This window comes from Bombus bifarius, unplaced genomic scaffold, assembly GCF_011952205.1.
Source record: "Bombus bifarius isolate JDL3187 unplaced genomic scaffold, Bbif_JDL3187 scf7180000008058, whole genome shotgun sequence".
Classification (NCBI taxonomy): Eukaryota; Metazoa; Arthropoda; class Insecta; order Hymenoptera; family Apidae; genus Bombus; species Bombus bifarius.
In genome coordinates, this window is record NW_022884422.1 from 2096141 (window position 1) to 2118161 (window position 22021).

The 22021-nt window shown below is 37.7% G+C and overlaps 1 protein-coding gene across 22 annotated transcripts in view; it reads left to right on the forward strand.

The window, feature by feature from the left end:
• LOC117208256 (disks large 1 tumor suppressor protein) overlaps positions 1-22021 on the forward strand; it is a 526768-nt gene that overhangs the window by 395068 nt on the left and 109679 nt on the right. For 20 of the 22 annotated variants that reach the window (XM_033449267.1, XM_033449269.1, XM_033449273.1 and 17 more), the window contains one exon: positions 16907-16942. The exons of the other annotated variants lie outside the window; for them this stretch is intronic. In XM_033449267.1, coding sequence (XP_033305158.1) covers positions 16907-16942 — 36 coding nt within the window. The remainder of the gene's footprint in view (positions 1-16906; positions 16943-22021) is intronic. 22 annotated transcript variants of the gene reach the window in all.

Sequence of the window (22021 nt, forward strand, 5' to 3'; positions counted from 1 at the left end):
ATACCTTACGTGTTTGTACATACGCGACGATTTATCGATGCCACTGATTACGTATTACATAAGGTTTAGCAATAACACGTGACAATCATAGAGAAATAGTTTCCCGCGTTATTTGCCAAGCGATTCGGGTTAACCGATCTAAGTAGGACGGGCCTATGTCCCTGGCTTTTATCAATTAGGTTGCACTTGCGTGAGATATAAATGCGGCACGGGCTCGCAGGAAATAGGCCGCTGGGGGAGTTATAATACGACTCCGCGTCGCTGTAATCGCGATTTCGAATCTATGATGTATTTGACGCATATAAAATTACCGGTCTATGCAACGGGTCTCGTGTTTCCTCGTTAGATTGAGTTTTCAAGTGGTCGAGACACTTTCACGTTGCACCAGTACGATAAACTTTTGTGCAGAACCTTTTGCAGGGAAAAGGATACAATATTATCGAAACCCAATCATTTCTAATTGCATACTATGTTATATATTTACGGCAGTCTAAATATAGTGTAACCTATTAGCTTTGAATCAATATCTACACGAAAATGAAATACCGCAGTAAAGAATTTGGGCTTGAAGTTTGTCGAATAAATAGATATACACAACAGAAATAATATATCATTTTAACTTTTATTACGTATATTTTACGATAGATTTTTAATAATTTGAGGAACGAATTTTACTTTTGCCACGATTCCTCTCGCATAAACAGATCGTAAAAAACGGATCGATTTTGTCATAAACTCTGCTTCTTGTTTCGGTAAAGTGTGGTTTTCCGAGTTCCACGAGAAAAATATGTGGCTCGACGCTGCCTGAAGTGTCTGGATTAATCGGATTAATTTACATCAAACGGCGATCGATTGGGCGCGAGAAGGATGACCACCAGAAGAAAGAAGAAGTCGCAGGACGGGTTCCTGAAGAAGGTCTCGAGTCTATTCAACCTAGACACGGTGAGTCACATATAAAACGCGGTCTTATGAATTTCTCGTCAGCTACTTCCATTTTGGATGGTTATCTAAGTATGTATATATCATCAATTGTCGTCTGGGATCGACGCCCACCATCGTTTCGAGCCTCGTATAAAAACGTTTTAACATAGTATTTTGAGAAAAAGATATCGGAAAATATCTTATTGATTCGAATTTTTGGCGTCTCTGTGTAAACTAAAGATGTGAAGTCAAAGAAGGTTATGTAAGTGAAACTTTGAAAGGAAAAAAGTCATCGTATTATACGGTTATTCCTGCAATTAATACGTAATCGTAAAGAGGAATTTTCATATATGTGTGAATTTTAAGTTTGGTTTTAATATTGAAACATTAGCCTGCTGAAGTAATAAGCTCAGTTACATATTCAGTGATATCATGTGTTACAGTAATATCCCGGAGTAGTTATAGTTCTAGCACATAAAATTATACGCGTTGCGAGCGTAACAAATACGACATTAATCTTGAGTAAGAACTATTCGTGAGTGCTATATAGGTAATGCTGTGAAAAAAAAACTGACGCGACTCGAATTCATTTATTGCGGATAGATGGTAGACCGTGAAATTAAGTTGAATGTTTCCTTCAACAGTACACGTATATACATTTATGTGAGTGCATATATCTTCCGCTAAATGGTCATGTAAAAACTTCGACTAAATGATGTACCGATGAATTTACACGGCTATCACGTGGAATTGATTTGTATAAATCCATTCCAATCATCCAACCGACTTTCATTTATCTAATTAACTCTGAAAATTCCGATAACTTTTATATATTATTTAATATCTAATAATTTGCAAAATTTTATTATACCGAAAATCAAATTTTTCTATATTTTATATTTCTCCTATTTTATATTCTATATTATATTTACTCTATTTCGCTATTAATTTTTAAAGGGAATTACACTAGGCGATTCGTGTAATATCGCTTTCGTTCGATAGAGAGTATTGTTTCCTGAATACACGATCCTCTCGAAAATCGTATCTGCTCTTTTTGTGGTAGGAAACGAACCGTCGTGTTTCCAAAAGGTAGAAAGTGAAAGGCGAGAAAGCAGGAGAAAAAAGGATGCTGGAGGATGAAGATGGGGATGGAAAAGGTTGTGATGTTAGAGAATTGTGAAGGAATTACCGTCGAAACCCGGTGGACCATTTTTCTCCTTGATTTCTCGAACGTTTTATACGATAAGGAAACGTGGAATAACTTCGGGAGATTCCAAGACTGTTTGTGGTAAAGAGAAGAGAAACCGTAGACCGTAAACAATGTAGTTGTACTGCTTCCTTTGCACTGAATGACTTTGAAGACACGGCGAGGCATATTTTCCTCTTTCCATGTTCCTCTATATCGGAAAATCTTTAGAAGAATCTTAAATTATATTTCAAACTGCACTTAACTTCGATACCTAACGAATCATAATATCAAATGAAGGTAAAGGTATCGATAAATTGATAAAGGCAATTTTACTGCGATTTCGTGGCATTTCATTACATATTTTCTGATTTTCCGTAAATTTTCTTAAGATTTATGATAGTGGTATGGAGTGTAGACGATCGATGAATCTCTTCTAAACCGACCATAAATTTTCCTTTCGAAGGCACGCAAGTTCGATTAAAATCCTGTACGGCCTGCGTTTGTTTTCTCTCACAAAATCAGCGGCGTGTTAGAAAGCTTTACCGGGCGTCGTAAGCACGCAGTTTACATTGGCAGCTGATTTCGACACGTTCGGGCAGCTTCGTCGGTCCTAAGTCAACCTGGACATTGTGGTTTGACGTAAGCTTTTCAAAGGTACACAGTTTGCGAACACCGAAACAATTTTAAGGTAGAATTCTAGGTAGAAGCTGTGTCTTAGTCAATATTTAGATCTTCGCGTTCGTTAAACAAGTAAACATCTGTTTTACGTAAATTCCTTGTTAATTCTCCGTTAGTAGATTTTTCTTTTAAAAATTTATCTTATATTTCAAATGATTCCAAAAACATACATTTGTATAAATAAAAAAAAGTAGAATCATAACAGAATATATCATAAAAATTTCCTATAACATTGATTATGCACACTCTATAGAAGTTCCTCGTTCCATTCCAGTTAATCTCAGAGAATTATCCCTTATAATCCGGAAAATTGGCTTCGCGATCCTTTCGAGCGATGTGCTTATACGATACAATATACTCGGAGGTCATTTAATTCGCTTATGTAGCTATACTCGATAATGTTTCCAAGGTCATTCCATTCTAGTTGACACGTTCACACGTATATAACTAAAGTATTGCGATAAACAAGTTTGTGATAATTGACGTGGATTAACAACCAATTGACAATTAAAGTGACTCTATCTCGATCGGACATGTGTGTATGCATTTCCTCTTCTCGCTATGGTGTTGTGACGCGTCCTCTAAGCAATGCGTGAGAGTATGACGTTCTTATGTAAGATCATCCATGTGTTGCGTACGCGTCGATCATATATTGTGTGCATCCCGTAATTGGATATCGGTACGACCTTCGAGCAAAATACGTGATAGTTCCAGACTTTACGTACGATACATCCTCGAAACAGCCTGCCAATCCTTTATAGATCAGTCGCGTAAACCTCCGATGCGTATCTAGTTTTTGAATCGACGAGGACACTTAACACAGTTCGCCACGTGTGTGGATTATGTACTTCGATACATCTCTTCGAACAGCTGTGTTTTTGCTGATGTAGCGCATGTCGTTTGAATACTTTTATAATTATAATTAGTGTCAGTAAGCAATTTAACGTTACGAGAAACAGTCGAATAAAAGTTTCTATTTTAATTCTGTTTTAATCTGTCGAAATTTGAATATATCACATAAAAAAACGGTCACGTATCTTGATTGAGATTAAATATACAGTGACTCACGAAATTAAGGACAATTGATAATAAAATAAGCAGAATTGCAGAAAAACAGTATCGTCTTCTTAGGTTGAGAACCGCTAACTTTGACGTTCCTCTTATTCTCATCAAACGCAGACCTATGTCGACCGACCTTCCGGAGGTGGTTGGAAATGGAGGTTCCTCCGCAAACCTCGGCTCGAGCTATGTGCACCGAATGTTGAATCGTATAACTTGCACACGTTGCTCCCATATCCTAAGAACTTCTTTCCACCCCCAGCTGAGGACCAAACGCCATTGAATGGAGTGTTTCACGGCAGGCTGCTAGCTCTATACGTTTCGTGCCAGACATCACGATCTTTCTCTTATTTCCTCTGTCGTCTCGCTTTCTTCTACTGACCTTTTTGCTTTGTCTTTTATACCCTGTAGTCTGTAGCCTGGTGACCATTAGAGTAGACCTTCCTTTTATGGTGTACCTTGATTTACACAAATTCTTTCTCAGACCTTGGTACCGACCATTGGGTATTGGCCTTCGAACTTGTTCATCTCCGATATGAAGATAGCATGGAAAATGCTCGATGCGTTCTTTTCCCTGATTTTCTAAATTTTATAGTTAAGTACTTGGTGACTAAAAAGGGATATTTAAGGGATATAAAAAGGGATATGATACTAAATTTTGAAGTTTCCTCTAGAAAACTCGAAAAATTTGAGTTATCGCGGTCTTCCTCTGTTATCTTTATATAAATACAATATTATAAATATAATATTTTTTGAGAAACCACTTTGATTCGAAAAAATCCTAATATATAGATTTTGTAGTTCAGTTGCTCGAGGAATGATATTATGATACGACTATCGTAAATGATGCTCTTAGTTCAAATCAACGATAATGTCTGATCGAAAGTGTATTTTCATGAATCGGTTTAAATTTTCAACGGGCCGTAGTTACAGTCGGCGAAGAGACGCTATGAATAATACATGCAACGACACCGTTATATCTTATTTTCTGATTGGTTCGCTGAGAGTTTCCGTAAACTGTTCCACTTGAATCTTAATGCTATTGTATATACTCTTCCTGACCTGCTCTAGCCTGTAACTTTCTATTTGTTACTTCGCTTGAAATAGCAAACTGTTATCGTTGTAATTTCATGGGTGAAGTATTCGTTTTGATGTTTTAACGTGGTAACTTGTACTACACCTTATCTTAATTACGGAGAATTACGATCGAATGTTCCTCGATTTTTACGATTATATCGATATTATGCGAGCAACTAAAATTTATTTGTTTATTGAATTTATTATGGTACTGGAACAGAAAGTTGGGATCGAATTACATGGAATAGAAGCGCAGTACGGTTAGATTCCAGCGAGGTGCCGTTTACGATTACCGTGTTGCTTTTCACGTTGGACAACAACCGGCACTCGGTGGATCGTTAGCGTTCCTAGTTCGAAGTGACGGGACGATTCCCAGGGCCGTACATTTCCCAGGCATGCTTCGAGAGTAGCAGAGATAAAAGAAGGAAGGAAAAAGTCAGTTTGCACCAAGACAGAGTCTCTGAGGAAGAACGATCCAATTTATCGTGCGCCTAGAAACATTACGTCACTGTCTCCACGTTGCTCACGGAGATTCTTTGTTGAACTTAATTCTTACTAAGGTTCGAATCGTACTATCGGATTACAAACTTGTGGTATATCTCGCGTGTAACACGGGGATTATGAATTACATTCGTTCGGTGACTGTAATAAATTTAATCGTATTTATCCCTTTTCTCTATGTGATATCGACATATCATACAAGGAAGCATTAACCAATATTTTATATGATCAAAGTAAACTTGAAAGGTTTCGGAGCTGAAATCCAGTGAATCGTATGAAAGTGATGCTCGAACGAGTTTGACATGCCTTTCTTCTGATACCGATAAAAGTTATTTTTCTACTGTCGCGTAGACAAGTCAATGCGCGAATGCAAGGAGCTCTGAGGCCATGAATAATGACCTGGATGAGGGAAACAGCCACTAAGCCACCACGCTTGTTGGACTTTCCGTTTGGCATCGAAAGCTTCTCTCACTCTACCATCTTCCTAACCGTCCATTTCCAACCTCTAAGTTCTACCGTTAACATATTACCGACCCTCGTTTACGAGAGCCATTCTTCGGAGGAGGGTGAAAATATGTTGATCCTTCAACGAAAAAAGGATGAAGTTATATTTTTAAACCTTTGAAGCCTTAGTGCATTCATGAATTGTTGGGTAATATTTTATTTTATGTTATTTTAGAGAAAAATTATTGTGATGTTGAGATATGGAATGTTTCTGCAGATCCAAATACACAGTGATTTTAATAAACATAAGACTTAAAAGTTAGTCTGTTGTCATTCCTTTATGTTTCATAACGTTAAAATAACTAAAAGTTAGTTCTCGATCTATTATGGTTATTAGGTTACAAAGGATCAAGCACAAATGAACTTGCATAGAAGGTGATATATAATAAGGTTGGGCGATAGTATCCAATTTCTATCGATGTTATCAAAAATGATTTTTCAATTACGACGATTAATAATTTAGCAGCTTTTAGATTATTATTATATATTTACATTACATTTATTATAATAATAAATATTATACTTCGTATATATTTTCTGCAAGCTGAAGCTGCGTTAAAATTTTGACGATATTAATTCTTCATTTATTACTATGTTAAAATATTTTATAAACTTTTGTTTATGTCAAGAACAGTCATATAGTCACAGTATTTAAAAATTAAAGTGATCAGTGACCGCCTCTAAAATCCTTAAGAAATGAGGTCAAAGAACACATTTGTTTAGATAGATCTTTTCTGTACCTCCTCTGAGGTTTCGTAGGTGTGCATGGCAGGCATTCTCGTTAAATTAGATCGGCTGAGAAATGGAGAACAACCAGGTCGTGGAGTAGTAGTCGGAGGCCGAGAGAACGTACTCTGCCTGGATGAGCCAGCACCGGGGGTGGAACAGGGAGACACGGACAAGCGACAAATGGACGGCCGTTCGTATTCGCGGACGTATTTCACCGGACGGACACTGACCAGGCTGCTGGCTCGAAAGCCAATACCAGCCAGGCTTTGACCTTTTCTGACCGTCCTTCCGCATTCATTGTTCCGTAACCATCCACTTGTAACCGGCGACTTATCTCTCACGGACCTATTTGTCGGACCGTGAGTCGTTTTCACCGGCTCTGTACCGGAATATTTGTCAGTGTTCGTCGTAACGATCCACTGGAATTCGTATATAACGATACTTTTTGAATTTCCCGTGTGGTGATAACGTGGATTAATGAACGTGCTGGTGAAAGAGGGTTCGGGATTATTCGAGAATCAAAGCCGATTTCGTTAATGTTCACACTTGTATGCTGGAAGCATTTGCGATTACGACACGTGTGGCATCATTCATTGCGATCGAAATGAAAAAAAGTGATCGGCTAAATGGCGCTCGCGGTAAATTAACGTGATTAAATCACGAGTATACAATTGACGCGAGAATACCTGGTGTTTCATTTCTCGTTCTCGCACGAATGTGTAAAACACACATTGAACAGATGGATGGAAATGTCTGCGTTTTGCTTATGAACATTCGTTTCTGCATTTTATTCGACGGAAAATTACTTACCATCGAAGATATTAATTAACCAATTAGTAATTAATTAATTAACCTGCCAATGATCGACTCCTGCCGCTTTGTTCCTGTTCTCTGAAAAACAATCGCGTGAATTTCTCTCTGTTCTGGACGCGATTCTTGTTTCGACGAAACATGGCAATGTTATTGTTTAAGGAGTAATGACGGAGTATACGGTTGGCAATTAAATTGTAAATCCATTCGATACTGCTCAGTTTCCCTCTCGTTTTTCTCTCTTTGAATAATAAACAAGCCATCGTAATAGGGACGCAAACCTATTGCCCGTAGCACAGCGAAACAAGGATTATTACCGATCCGACTCTGTCCCTGACAGCTAGGTAGTTGCTTTTATACGGTTTTATCATTATTTATTGTTAACCATTATTGTTTTCTTTGCGTTTGTATATTGTCGTCGATGCTGGCCAGAATTCACATTCGAATAAAATTTTACAAATTCCAATAATAACGTCTACCTGACAATTTCGATGACACTTTTCAATCTTGTTGTCCCATAAACTCCACTTTTTCGATTCTGATACAGTGTTCTCTCGAACAACGCAGGGGTTAAGAGCACTGACTGACTGCGCAGAGTGAAATCTGCGTAGTTACGGAGGCCCTTCCTCCCATAAAAAGTAAAGTACATAGATACTCATATGTATATATAAACACATTTATGTTTTTCCAATGCACGTCCATAGCATGTACTATTCTTCACTGTAAGGCGATTTAATGCGATTGCATTAAAATTCAAAAGGTAAATTTACCTTTTTGAAATCATTGCAGTATGCATCGACCAGCAACGTTGAATTTAAGCAGTTAAGAAACTGTTTGAAGAAGAAAACGATAAGAATTCATTTGCTCTTACGCATATCTGCTGTGAAACTGTAGCTATGTAGTTCGCAGAGACATTCTGGTTGTTTGATTTCTTTTCCAAGTTCCATAATGGTTCGTTATGTGTTTGAACCCGGTGCCACTGCTTCTTGTATCTAACGGTAATTTTTGAGGAATTAGTTCACACGAACGAAGTCGCATCTCTTCTTTTTTACTTCTCTTATTCATCATGATAGGAGAAGTTGTAAAGATATGCTAAATAAATTGATTCAAAATACGTGTAAAGAAAAAAAAAAAAAAAGAAAAAGATCTATCAAAAAGAAAAATGATACGCGTATAATTGAAACCGCGTTATTCGAGGGAGCACTCTATATATAAACTGAAAACGAATCACCCTGTATATAAACGAGGAAATTCACCCAAGAAAAACGATGGAAACGAACGTAGAGCATCGGCGAGATGATTTCTTCATCGATGGTTTCAGGTATCGCTGATTGAAGGCATCTTTCAATTACCAAGAAGCATCTCGGACGGCTGACTTGACTATAATCGATTTAACTCGTCTGCCCGGTTTCTCCCAGATATGATAGATATACGTACACCCGATAATTGACAACGATCGTGGTCGTTTTTAAACTCTCACCGAGTTTTCCCGATAGATTCTTTCGGTTTATTGCGGAGGGAGTAGTTCTTGTCGCGCGCGATAAGAATGAATTGATAAAATGCTTTATCTTTAGACATCGTCGCGTGATTACAAGACATTTCGGTGCAGTAGAAGATACGTTATAAAGGAATTCCGCCTCTTTGTTATCTAACGCGATTTCCATCGTCTCGTCTGATTATAAGCTGTTGATGAAATTGTTACGCGTTGTATCAACGTTTCTCTTGATCTTATCTGAATAAACATGTTTGTCGATGCAATTGAAGAGTAATCACTTTGTTTCTAAATTCCACGCTCTTAATAGCATCGACAGCAAAGCTTTATATGAAGTAGGTATTTTATCGCCATAGAAGACGAAAATTTATAAATTCCTTAAACGACTTTGCTGAACAGGTTCTCGAATCTTTCGTGCACAGCACCAGCTGCGCTGACACCCGTGTAAAGCTTTTGATCGGATTTGGAAGTTGGAACTTTCACCGGACTTGCGGCGAGGAAAAAGCGAAAAAGTACATCAAAGACGAAATCCGGACGAGGCTTTTACGCCACCTTGTCAGATACGACAGCAAGATGAATAATGCGTAATTAAATTTCACGTTAAAAAGGCATTCCCCTTTGACTGTTGTATTAACGCCGTAATCCTACGTGATTTAGTAATTGGCTCAGAGGAATTCGGGATTGTTTTAAGAACATTTTAATTGTAGGATTTAGATAAAGCCACGTAGTACATTGAAACTTTGGTGAATTTGATTTTTACTTATTCTTGAATATGGAAAATTTTATTTGAAGCGAATAATATTTCACGGGAATGGAAATGAGGAAGATAATCTTTAACATAGAAGTCACGTATTTTCTGCACAAAATTTTAGGCTATATCGAAATATTCGTTCAATGTCTAAATTATACATTTGCAAAATAGAATACGATAGAATGTTAGCGTGGCATGGGGGCGGGTGGAAGCCGCAGAGGAGGAGCGGGAGAATTATATCCGGAGATTTCTCAAATCTGCAGCAAGGATTTACCTACGTGCCTTTCCCGCTGCGAGGAATGAATCATATTTTATTCCCGCACCATCTGAAGTTGTTCCCGAGTTTTAAAGTTGCCGCACACACGTACGCGACGTTCAAGGGGTAGAGATCCCGCAAAACCCCGGGCAATTTTGCTTACATCTCTTTTAGAATGCGCATGTAAATACGGGAGCAGCCGACGTACATCCTAGATGGAATTTTTGGAGCTCGGATTGAAGATGTTCTCTGAAGCTATCGGAGACCATATTCTTAAAAAGTCGAAGCTGCTGGCCATTGAGCCGAACGATAACTTCCGGTCTTACTGTGGTTGCTATATTAAAAAAAAATCTTCAGTATTATTTTCCAGGAAATTTACTCTCATTCGTTCATTTATTATATGATATCCGTATTATTAGAAATTGTAATACCTAAAAAAAAAAAAAAAAGAAAATTGCATATACAAGTCTATGACACAAATTAGTCGTTATAAAGTTTTAAATTAAAGTTCATTGATATTAAATGAAAGATATATTGATATAAAATAAGCTTTTGAAGTGTTTCTTTGTTGAAAAAAACCAGTGTCGTCTTGTGTTTTCTGTATTAATGTATTCTTTATTTAGCGACAATAAACTTTCGTTTGAGATATTTTTTTAGTAAACTATACCAGCTCAAACATCGATTAATTTGTGTCACACTCGGATATATTAATTTTGCTACAAAGTTTACGACTCAACTATAAAATAATGTTGCCATTACCGACGCTTCTTGTATTGTAACTTGATCGATCGGAATTCGCGACTGCGGTTTCCGATGGTTTTAGCACGGTCTAGCCTTCGGCGAATTCAGTCTGTGAATATACGAAAGCTTCCAGGCTGTCTCTTCCACCGGAGGGGCCGGAAATCGATATTCCATAAATGTGTAAATGTAGCCGAATCCGAATCATTCCATTTTCTAAGAAAACGACTTTACCAGTCGTGGTGCGTGCGGATTGAAATACATTAACGACGAAACGGCTACGGTCTTCCTACTTTTGTTTGCATCTGCATTCGCAGTTTCTTGGGCCCTGTTTCCTTCGCGGATAATAAAAAAGCAAAATGTAAAGAATCTAAACTTTGTAACATTATACACTGATTTGATTATCTGCGGTATAAAAAGACAGAAGGAAAGAATTTAAGTAAAAAAATGATAAAATATAAACCGATGATAAACTACGGTTGACGTGTCTCTTAATTATCGTGATTGATTAGAAAGCTGAGATATTACTAATGCGTTTCTGTAAAAATTGAGTAATTATACGCTCGTTAAATCGTATCTCGTATAACTGTGTAATTTTCATTTTTCCGCTACATCTCTTCGTTCGAACCGGTTTGGTACTAGAAGATTAAAAGAAATCTACGGAAATCAGAGTATCTTGAACTGCAATTGTCTCATACGTAATACGAGATAATGTTTATCCAATACGCTTTAAAACCAAAGCAAGATAATTTTCCTCGCGAATGATCTTAAAATGTTCCCATTTTCCTACATCAAACGAAACGTAGAACATGGTGCAACTATATTAAACGATTTGATAGGTATGTTCAAATAGGTATACACACACGCAAACGAAACTTTTCCCGTTAACGGCGCAGAGTACTTACTTCAGGTAGATGATTACTTTCACCATGAGTTTTATTACTTTTGGTTCGAAATGAAATATTTGATAGATACACAGTAAAAACGCAGGGGCACTGAGGGAATATCAAATGATGGGGTCGTATCCGTTGAACGAAACGCTTTTCCGAAAATTTTTCCTGGACTGAAACCATGCTAATTTTCTTACGAGGCAAACGAGAATGTACGTAATTCGCGAGGATAAACGCGTAAACAAATTAGAGCAAGCATTCGAACGAATATATTTCGATCGTCGTGACGAACTGTATTACTAATACGGATGCACCACTGCGAGAGATCGAACAACAAATTATCCTAATTACATAAAGAAAAAAATTCAGGGAAGTTAATTCCCAGCGTCATGAGTAGAAAAAGTTTTCGGAAAATCGTGGAAGAAGCTTACGAACAGTGCTCCTAATTCTGTGGATTCGGAAGTGCGCTCACGTACAAGCTAATTGAATTTCATATTCCACCGTGCATCGCGAATCGAGAGCTTCCGGCGACAGCGAGTGGTCTCTGGTAATTAATTACCATTCAGGCCTGCACTGTCTTTTCTATTCTCGGTCCTCTATCCTCATCTTCCTCGTCACAAATTTCTTGTCTTGCTCTTTTTTACTCTTCGGTTAGAAGCGAAGCTAGATGCTTCCTCAAACGAGTTTCCAGAAGAAAATTCATTTCGTGGCCGTTTACCATTTTTTTCTTGTTCTTGTTTTCAAACAACTATGACGACGCAGCGTTCTCTCACTTTACTCTGAGAAATACGTTAATGGAAACAAATCTAATTTTTTTTGTCGTAAAAGGAAGGAAATTGATTATTTTGTATTGAATGAAATTAATGTGATAGAATAAATGGCTTCCTTATTAAAAATAGTTAAATTTAGTTTTAGGAAATCATAAATGAATTTATATATTATGCGAAAGAAATAAAAGAAATTCGATGTTCGTTAAAATAATAAATTTGCTAAATAATCATCCGATTATATCCAGCGAATAGAACGATATTTGTTTCGCAGTGATTCTATTTTATTTTTGCACGCGCGTGAACTATAGTATTTCCAGGTTGGAAAGCTGCGCTTTTCCCACGGGAAAATCGAAGATTGAATGCGAGATACGAGAAATTGCGTACAGAAATATTCGAACAGTCAATGGAATCATCGTGTAAATCGTCTGAGGTGGTACAAAATGGCAGACGACTGAATTGTTTACAAGTTACTTTTACGAAATAGTAACGTGTTATTTCCCATTTGTTTCTCACTGCACACTTTGCTGTGAAAACATAGTAGGTATTCCAGAAAAATAGAGATGAAACTCTAATACTCGGTTTCCAAGTGAAGAGTCCCTTTGATGGAGAAACGTGTCGTTTCAATTGAAGTATTTTATGGAGAATATTTATTGAAATTGATTTTTCGAAAGCTCACGTGTTGCAGAGTTTTAAGGTTTTTATATAAATAATATGGACACATCGACTGTATATTTAAATATTTGATAATCTTTAGATATCAGAGTATGAAAAATAGTCGATTACACTTAATTACAAATATTATAAAGTTTCGATTTCTAAGAGATTGATTAAGACCATTTTACCATAATTAAAATGGAGAGTATAAAAAATAATTCTTAATAGAGATACAAACGCACGTAGGTTTTAAATCTCAGTAATAACGACGAAATCCTTGTTTATGTTATAAATGTAATTTGTCTCATAATAACGTAATCTTTTATCTCTTAACGTCAAACCAAAAATGTTCATATTTGTAAATTTGCTTAAACAATTGTACTAAAACTAAAAAAGCAGCTTTATCCAAGCGAAGTGCAATTTCACCGTTTAATTTGTCGCTTTTTGTATACACAATTAGTTTGGCTATACACGAGAGGAAATACCGAATATTTCATAGTGTCGTAACACGAATACGGATATTCCATATTCAGTTTTATCCACAGGGTTTGCATATTTTCTATACATAAGTGCGCTTATACGCGTTAGAGTGCATCAATTCATATTTCGCATGGCAGCTCTATGAATAACAAGAACGACGGGATTTCGTCGTAAAATCCCCTAGTTATCGACTTTCTTTTCCAACGATAGGTATATCTATTCAACGTTACACACTTTTCTCTGAATACATTTTCTTTCAAAAATCCGGTGAAAATTGCTCTTCAATGTCCTTTCGCTTCCAAGAGATCATCTGTTTCTTTACCTTAAAAGGTGAAAATCGAATTTATTGCACTCGATATTTTATTGATTCTCGGGGTGTCTGCTCGATTAAATTTCACCGTTTAAGCGCGCCGACAAGTTCGCAGTGGGCGTAAACTCTGATATCGTCTAGTGGATTCATGAATAACAAAAACGTCTGGTTTCCATCGCAAAGCAATTGTATTAGCATGGTTTCTCCTCCATCTGGGGAGTACTTGTTGAATGAACTTTCACTTCCTACCTTGCCGATTCTTTTTCAAGATCAGCCACCTCGACTCCCTCCAAGGTTGTCCCGTTTTATTTTCAGTCAATTATTTCCCGATGGAATTGGAGAAGTCTTCTTGACTTCTTATCGTTTCTGCTTGAAAGGGATGGGAATCGGGGCGGATTAAAGTGAAGGGAGTGGTTTGACGGAGGTAGCAAGCGATGGTAGCCATCTTCCTCCCATTGCACTCACCAGAAGAGGTTTTTCATTGTTCTCGACGTTACGAAGTGAGGAAATTATCCGTCTATTATTTTTGGCCTATTGTTATTTCGCGGCGTTTTTATTTATCGTTATGAGATCAAATCCTGAGATGCGGCCATTCGAAACCACGACAAAGGCAACAGCTTGGCGAGGATCGATCCGATTTACCATTCGCTGATACAACTTCGATTGTTCTTGCAAAACTTCCTATTATCAGCGTTTAATTAATTTTGCCGCTATTCGAGATGGCAAAATACCTATGGGGCTGTACTCTTGGGTACAAACGTACTGGGACGCGATTCATTTTGCCAACGTTTCTGTATAAATGTCGATTGTCAGATTCGAGACCGTTACATAAATGTTTTAATAATGAAGGGCTCAAACTGAATGGTCCGCATACAGACGTCGGCATAATACATTTCACTCTATGGCAATAGCACCCGAAGGACTCGTTAGACATTCGCGTTTGCGTACAACCAGCACGAATCGATTCAAGTTTCAATAAATTACGATTAGAATTGGCTCCGCAGAGAGAAACAGGGGACAAAATGACAAGATAAGAATAGGACTTGGGAACACGATGGAAATGAGACGAGGTTGGTGATTCATTTCGATCATCTCGTCGAGTAGCGGAGTAGGTGCAACTGTGGCTTCCCCTTTTCCTTTCCGTCCCAGTGATAACGAGCCCCATAACCTCGTTTTATCTCTTCTCGTTCCGTTGATGGAGATCTTTTCCTCGTTGCGACGATCACGCTTGTTTTCCAGCTAGAGAGTGAAATATTCGCGACGGATTCATCAATCAGAGGAACTACTTTCTAATGGAGGCTATCGGTGTGAAAAGAAACGGAATTGGGATGTGTAATTTTCAAAGTGAAAATAAATATTCTTTTCTGAAGCGCTCTTTTACGTAATTCAACTTCAACCGAAACGAACGTTTAATCAAAAGCGTAATTAAGCAATGTTACGTGTAGCAATTGCGATTATTCTTTCTTCAACGAGCGAATCAATGGTACACTGTGGAGAACGGTATTTAATCTCTTAGGTACGGTTGAATTTTGTGCGGGGTTGTTTCTCTGTACGGCAGAGTTTGACGCGAATTACGCGGAAACGATACAGCAGTGCAATGTGCGACGGATAATGCTGTTCTCTACGCAAGCACATTGGAATGAAGTTTTTGATAATGAAATTATAATTTTTCTTTTATGATGCATATACTTCAACTTTAATAATTTACTTTAATAATTAATAATACCATTGAGTGTGATATATTTTAAAGCACGGTACGACACATAGACTCACGTCACAATTTTCACTCACGGCGCCATAGTGTTTTTCACATTGCTCTTCATTTTCTATTTTGTAGTGACATTTTGAGGTTGAAGATTCTAAAAAATTATACGGATACGGATCGGCATGTTAAAAAGAGAATCTGATAATGATATATTTATTTTAATGGAAAGCAACAACTGATATCTGACACTTGCATATCAAAAACAAAGACTATATATTCTGTCTGTATATATAGTTAACACTGTCATAACACTGTCAAATGAAAAAGATCATTTAGTTCAAACGGCGAGCGAATGAGTCAGTAAAGTGAGCCACTATAGTGGCGCATCGCATCTAAGAGGTTCCATCTAAATGTTCCACAAAAATGTGTGTACACAACCGATGTATTGTAGAGTGGCTGTTTGATCATGCATCGATAAGCGGACAAAGCAATAGATCATATCGTCTGGTTCTTTGATGGAAACCAATGAGATACAGTTAAGAACAGGAAAAATCCAAGGTGGAAGTGTAACTGGTCAAATTACGAAATTCAAACTTATTAGAAAACTTGCAGGATGTCGATTCGCTAAGCGATTTTTCGAGAATTGATGGAAACATATTTCCGTAGAACACGGACCCTGTAAAAGGAAATTCGAGAACTCGAATTGCCGTTCGATTACAAACTTTTCCAGTTAACATGTTAAATTTCCTCGAGAAATTTTGCGTTACCGTTTTTCACATGATATTCTACGAGGGAAACTACCGAACCAGCTTTTCTTTTGTTCCTCCGCATTTTCGAAAAAAAGTAAAATTTACATTTTAAACTATCAGAATTAATTTACTTTCATCGTTACGATATGGGACAAATATACTTAGTTATTTAATATTTAATTTACGTTCTATCCTGCTTTTGTTTCACGCCGAATATCATTAAACCGAGTTAAAATTTAATTCGATATCACGGACGTTACAGCTTCGCTTTTAACTTTTTCAGGTTACAAGTAAAATCGTAGCTCTACAAATTTTCAGCTTCTTCGGCGAATGCAAGTTTAAAAGAAATCTTTTTGTTTTTCTTTGAAAAGTACATATTGTTTCATAGATAGCGATCGGAGAGAAATGTTTTAAAAAGCCTGCGTTAGATTTGATTGCTGGTCAAAAGGCAGTTTCACTCTTGCTCCCTTGCATGACCCCTTCCCGGCGCGTGTTATCGCATGATAGCATGCTTTGGCTCGGGGAATTCGTGTCCTCGGCGACGAATGAATCAGAGTCTTTTCTGAAGCATGAAACTCTAGAAAGCAAATAAGAATTCTATTGGGGTTTCACAGTCTAATTTTCTGGGCACTCATTGTTGCAGGCACACACGCCCCTTCTTGCGGCTGACACGAGACATGTAAGTAGACAAAACGTGTGAACACAAAAGAACCCTTGCACGAATCAATCCTTGTTGATAACTAAACACTTTGACTTTTAACTGAAAACAGATTGTCTTTCCATTCATACCTTTTATTTTGTCCAATGTATCATATATTGTACGAATATGCGTGAACTAAAAATATCGAAGAATGGTTTATTCGAATTGATGCCGCTTTTCTTCTTGTTCTTGTTGTTCGAATAGATCGTGCAAATTTATGATTAAGTATCAGTCGCAAATATTCGGTTAGAATCCCAGAGGTATTCGTATAATTTTACAAGTAGCCGCGTTACGACGTTGCACGTGCTCGAATTTCCACAATTACCTCCCTCCTTTGATTCTAGATAGAAATTATAGTTTAATCGTGTGTCGGTTTTCGATCCGTAAACTATTGCGACGATTGAATCCTATCTCGATATCGTACGCCGCCTTGATGTCGAAATACTAGTAGGACAATACTTTTCCTGCAACGTTTACTGTGATGAGAGATCGATTGGAATTTCGTTAAGTTCTCTTATCGGCGATATGAATTGATAGGGACGGTGCGAAAAATATTGCGATTGATCTCGTCCCGTGTGTTTTCATTTTTATGATCGATCCCTACAATTTGTCAGGATTACGCAGGCGACCATTGAAAACACGTAACTTTTCTTTTATTTAAAAAAAAAGAACGAACACGAATTGGTTCAGGAAAATTTATGTTTTTAATTGTTCTTGGGATTTAATGCTCGTACGATATTCTGATGCCTCTCGAAATTGTCGTATTCTAAGATTATAATTTCCACATGCGAGAAATAATCATTTACGCTTAGGCCATTGGCGTTAAAAACTGTCACACAATACTAGGGCAAATTAAATTTTACACGCAATTAAAATTAATCGAATCTCTCGAATCGTTCTTTTATTGTTTTCATATTATTTTTCCGTCATTTTCCGACATTTATCACGATTTATCGGCTTCGATCACCTCTGTCACTCTTACGTCATTCAAACGTCGAGGGTAACCTGCCCTTTTCAGCAAGCTTGACAATCAACTTCTCCAGTGGCATCGTCAGCGCTGCGGTATTCGAATGAAAAGATTCATGGAGGGCTTCGTTCGATTTGCAGCATCGTTTGAAATTCAACGTAGATGGCGCATACTTTACCCTGAATCGTAGGAAGGGAAACGAGGGTATGAAATAGGTGGAAGGAGGCTGAAAGCGATTCGGATGTAACACGAGTATTCACTCGTCAAATCGAGTAAACTGCGGTCTCCGGTTCTTATAACTTTCTGGGATGCCTACGACCGCCGCGATTATCTTTCTCGTTCGTGGTTCTTCCTCCTATTCCTACCTACCAAGTCATTTATCTTCTTTTTCATCCCTTGTCGTGTGCTTCCCAGAAAATAGGATCAATTTCGCGGCGAGAGACGATCTCAATTCAAGTCGTTTATTTTTCGTAATTAGCTGTTAGATTTATTTGACAATTCTTGGCGAGATGACCTCAGATATACGTTCGAACATATTTTCGAAACTTTCGTTGGCGTAACAAACTCGTCTTATCGAGAAATTTTCGTTCGCGTGAATTGTTCCAGGGCTCGTTTGCCACGGTACCATTTTGGTTTCCCGAGCTAGCTCCGAAATCTGAAATTCCACGTACGCCACTTTTCCCTTGAGAAAACACACCCCTGTTTCGTATTATCCCGGCTCATCGAGATCCTAATCCCATTAGATTTCCTGCTTGCCTCCCTCGTTCCTCTTTCTTCGCTTGTTTCCTATTTTGTATAACAGTACTCGACTGATTATTATTATTAACCTTAGCTCCGATACCTCTGCTCGATTTTAGCAAAGCTAGCTCGCGTTACCAACGGAGAAACGAATATCGCTAATTAATCCCAAGGTATTTTCGTGTCTCGAGTTTTTCATAATATAATCAACAAATAGCTTTAATCCACTGCTAACACTATCCTGTATAAGAGGGATAATATCTTCCGTACACATAACGAATACGTTTTTTCATCAGCGAATTTTTTATCATGACGTTCTTTAGCTATCGGTATTTGATGTTGCCGCACGATAGTGGCCATAGCCGGAATAAGAGGTCATTGGCGAACCGCGCGCGGTGGTTACCACGTGGTGTTGCTCTTCATGTCACTTCCTGCGCTTCCAGCCCCTAGAATTGCATTATGGTTGAGCGGCATTATAACGGGACGTGTCATATAAATCACATTGGATGACGCGAGCGTGTCGGTGTCCGTGCATGTCCCTCGATCTTCACGCAAATTGTCGAGATTACTCGTTGGTGGATCACGAATCAGCTTTCCGGCCCTTAAAGTGTGCTTTGAACGAGCTTGTAACCTTATGGGCCCTTTGAACTTGGTTAAATCGAAGGAAATGAGTATCACTTCACATTTTGTAAGTTTCGCAATTTTATGATTGAAATATACAAGTAAGGTAACAAATCTCTGAAATTAATCGAGGGCTCGAAGAATCCTTTTGAAATTTGTTCACTCGTTAGAGCGTAACGCGATGCGATATTATCGATCGTTTAGGTAATATTAAAATGGAGGAGGCAGAATCGTTTTATTCGCTTGTTTTTATTGAAATGCGTGAAATACACAGTTACGGTTACAGGAATCGCGGAATGAATATTAATAGTCACTAGTGTACGCATTACGAATAATTACATTTTTCCGTTCGTCGGAATGTTGTTGGCCGCATGCAACGTCCTCCACCGAAAGATAACAATTAACGCACCGTGTGTCGTTTTATCTTCATTAAAACATTGCTCGTATTGCAAACAATTATTTCGATATTGTCCGCCTTTTGCATAATATTAACATATATTTCGGAACAGTTCATCATATTTCACTTATTTACAAATTAATGCCGAACGTTATTTATCGAAGCAAGCGTATCGTTAATCATCCCGATATCGAAAGATATTATCTCTCCGGTCGATATTAAATTGCAGTTCGAGGCTGATTCGATCGCATTCAATATTTCCAGTCGCGGTACGATTCAGTAATGAAATAGTCCATTAATGGAAGACACGCGTCGTCAATGGACCGGAAATGTTTGGATTAGAATTAGATCGCCCGCAGTCCGTACCTCATGTATGCATACAAATACGTGGAATCCCGCAGATGCATCAACTTTGACTGGCAAATAATGCGTTGCTGTATCCGGGCAGATGTCGAATATAGCAAAAAGATTGCGCTTTGTTCGTTGCGTTGCGATCCTCCGATTTCCAGCTTTTGAAATAAAATGATTCGTGGTTTAAATGAATTTACCTTCGACAATTAAATCGGTCCTTTAAATTCGATTAGAACATATAACGAGATAGAATTACATTTTACAGAGATGAATTTATTAAGATCAGAAAAAGATTCGTAATTATTTTTTATGTTTGTATGACAGAATGATACACGTACACATATCTGGTCATTGAGATAATTTTTCGTGGAAGAATTTCATATATTTAGGGATATTTATTCACAATAATATTTATCATGTCTTCTGAAATTATACTTTACCTACAGACGATATACAGTCATGATGACTGCTTGGAAACAATATGATGAATACAATATTGTTGATTTTCTGATTTTGATACTACTTATTTAATTTCACGCCAACAGATTTTAGAAAGAATTAGAAAGCATTTAGAACCGTAGGTAACATGAAATGACACCTAAAGTGCTCGAGGTTTAACGCGATTTGGTAGCTCCGTGTCTTAGGTTCGTTCAGATTTTTAGAAGGTGCGTAACAGTTCCAGTCAATTTATTTTAGCAAACTTAAGCGTTAGGAGGGCATGGAGCAGCGTCGTGCGGGTCATTTAAGAACAAGATAAACCCTAAAAGGACTTTGTTCCGCATCAATTATCCCTTTTAAGTGGCCTGGCAATTTTTGTCCCCTTTTCTATGAAAAATGAGGCAGTTCGAGCTTAGCCAGTCGAGCAGTTACTAGTTTCGCGAACACAGCCATTTACATTTCATTCATATCGCCCGATCGTTGATAACCGGTGATTAATTTAGTGGTGAGTCAAGCAGACTCCCGATTTCGTTTGTTAAAATTTTAACCGTGTTAATTTTTAATTCTCTCGTGGGAACGACTGTGTTATCTGAAACTAGTCACAAGGAAAATGCGGTTTCTAGTTTCCTTTATCTTTCCCTCGTGAACAGACGTTCTCGTTGGCTCGTTTTAATGTTTGTGTCATCGCGTTTCCGACCGTCTGTTTTCCAATTTACGAGCTATGTCAGATACAAGAAATTACTATGTGAGAACTCTACGGGCACGCTGCGAAAATTGGGATCGATGCGAGAGAGCAAGGACGACGACATTTTCTTACCGATGCTTCGACTACGTATTATGAGAACCCATCAACGTTATCTAAACGTGAACGCGCGTGCACACTTTGTTGTTCTTCTCTCTTTCATGACTTCCCTGCAATAGGTCGGACCAAGCAGAAAATGTTATTAGTTCATTGACTTTTCTTTTTGATATATTTGGTGGTGGTTTATTGGGCAACGTGTCAAAATTTAAATGGAATGAATAAAAGAGCTTCAAAATAAATACCCTTTGTCACTCTCTCACTCTTTACATAATTTTAAAAATATTATTCTTTAAATCCCGAAGTGATACTTAAAATTTAAAAATCAGTGGAAATGTATCTGTCATGATTTTCAAATGATGTAAGCATTAGATATAAACATTTTCAATGTAGTGTATGTTATCTTTAACTATTTTATTTTTACAATTTTCTGAACAAATTCATTATTTTAATTGGAAAATACTTGTCTCACGAAATACCGACAAAATATTTAAGAAATAACAAATCAAGTCGCATCCCTTGGTAGCTGAAAATCTAAGTATCATAACATCGCGTCGGTGACACGAGCTTTGTGGTTCGTTGCTCAAAGCGTCCTGAATTCTGGGTCGGAACGGAGGGTCTCTCGTTCTCACAGTTGCGTGGATTTCAGCATCGCAAGCATGGAGCAAGGTCGTAAAATTACGGATGTAAACCGTAAGTGGTACCAGAATGGAATAAAGTTCGTCATCGAATCCAGAAAGGAAGATA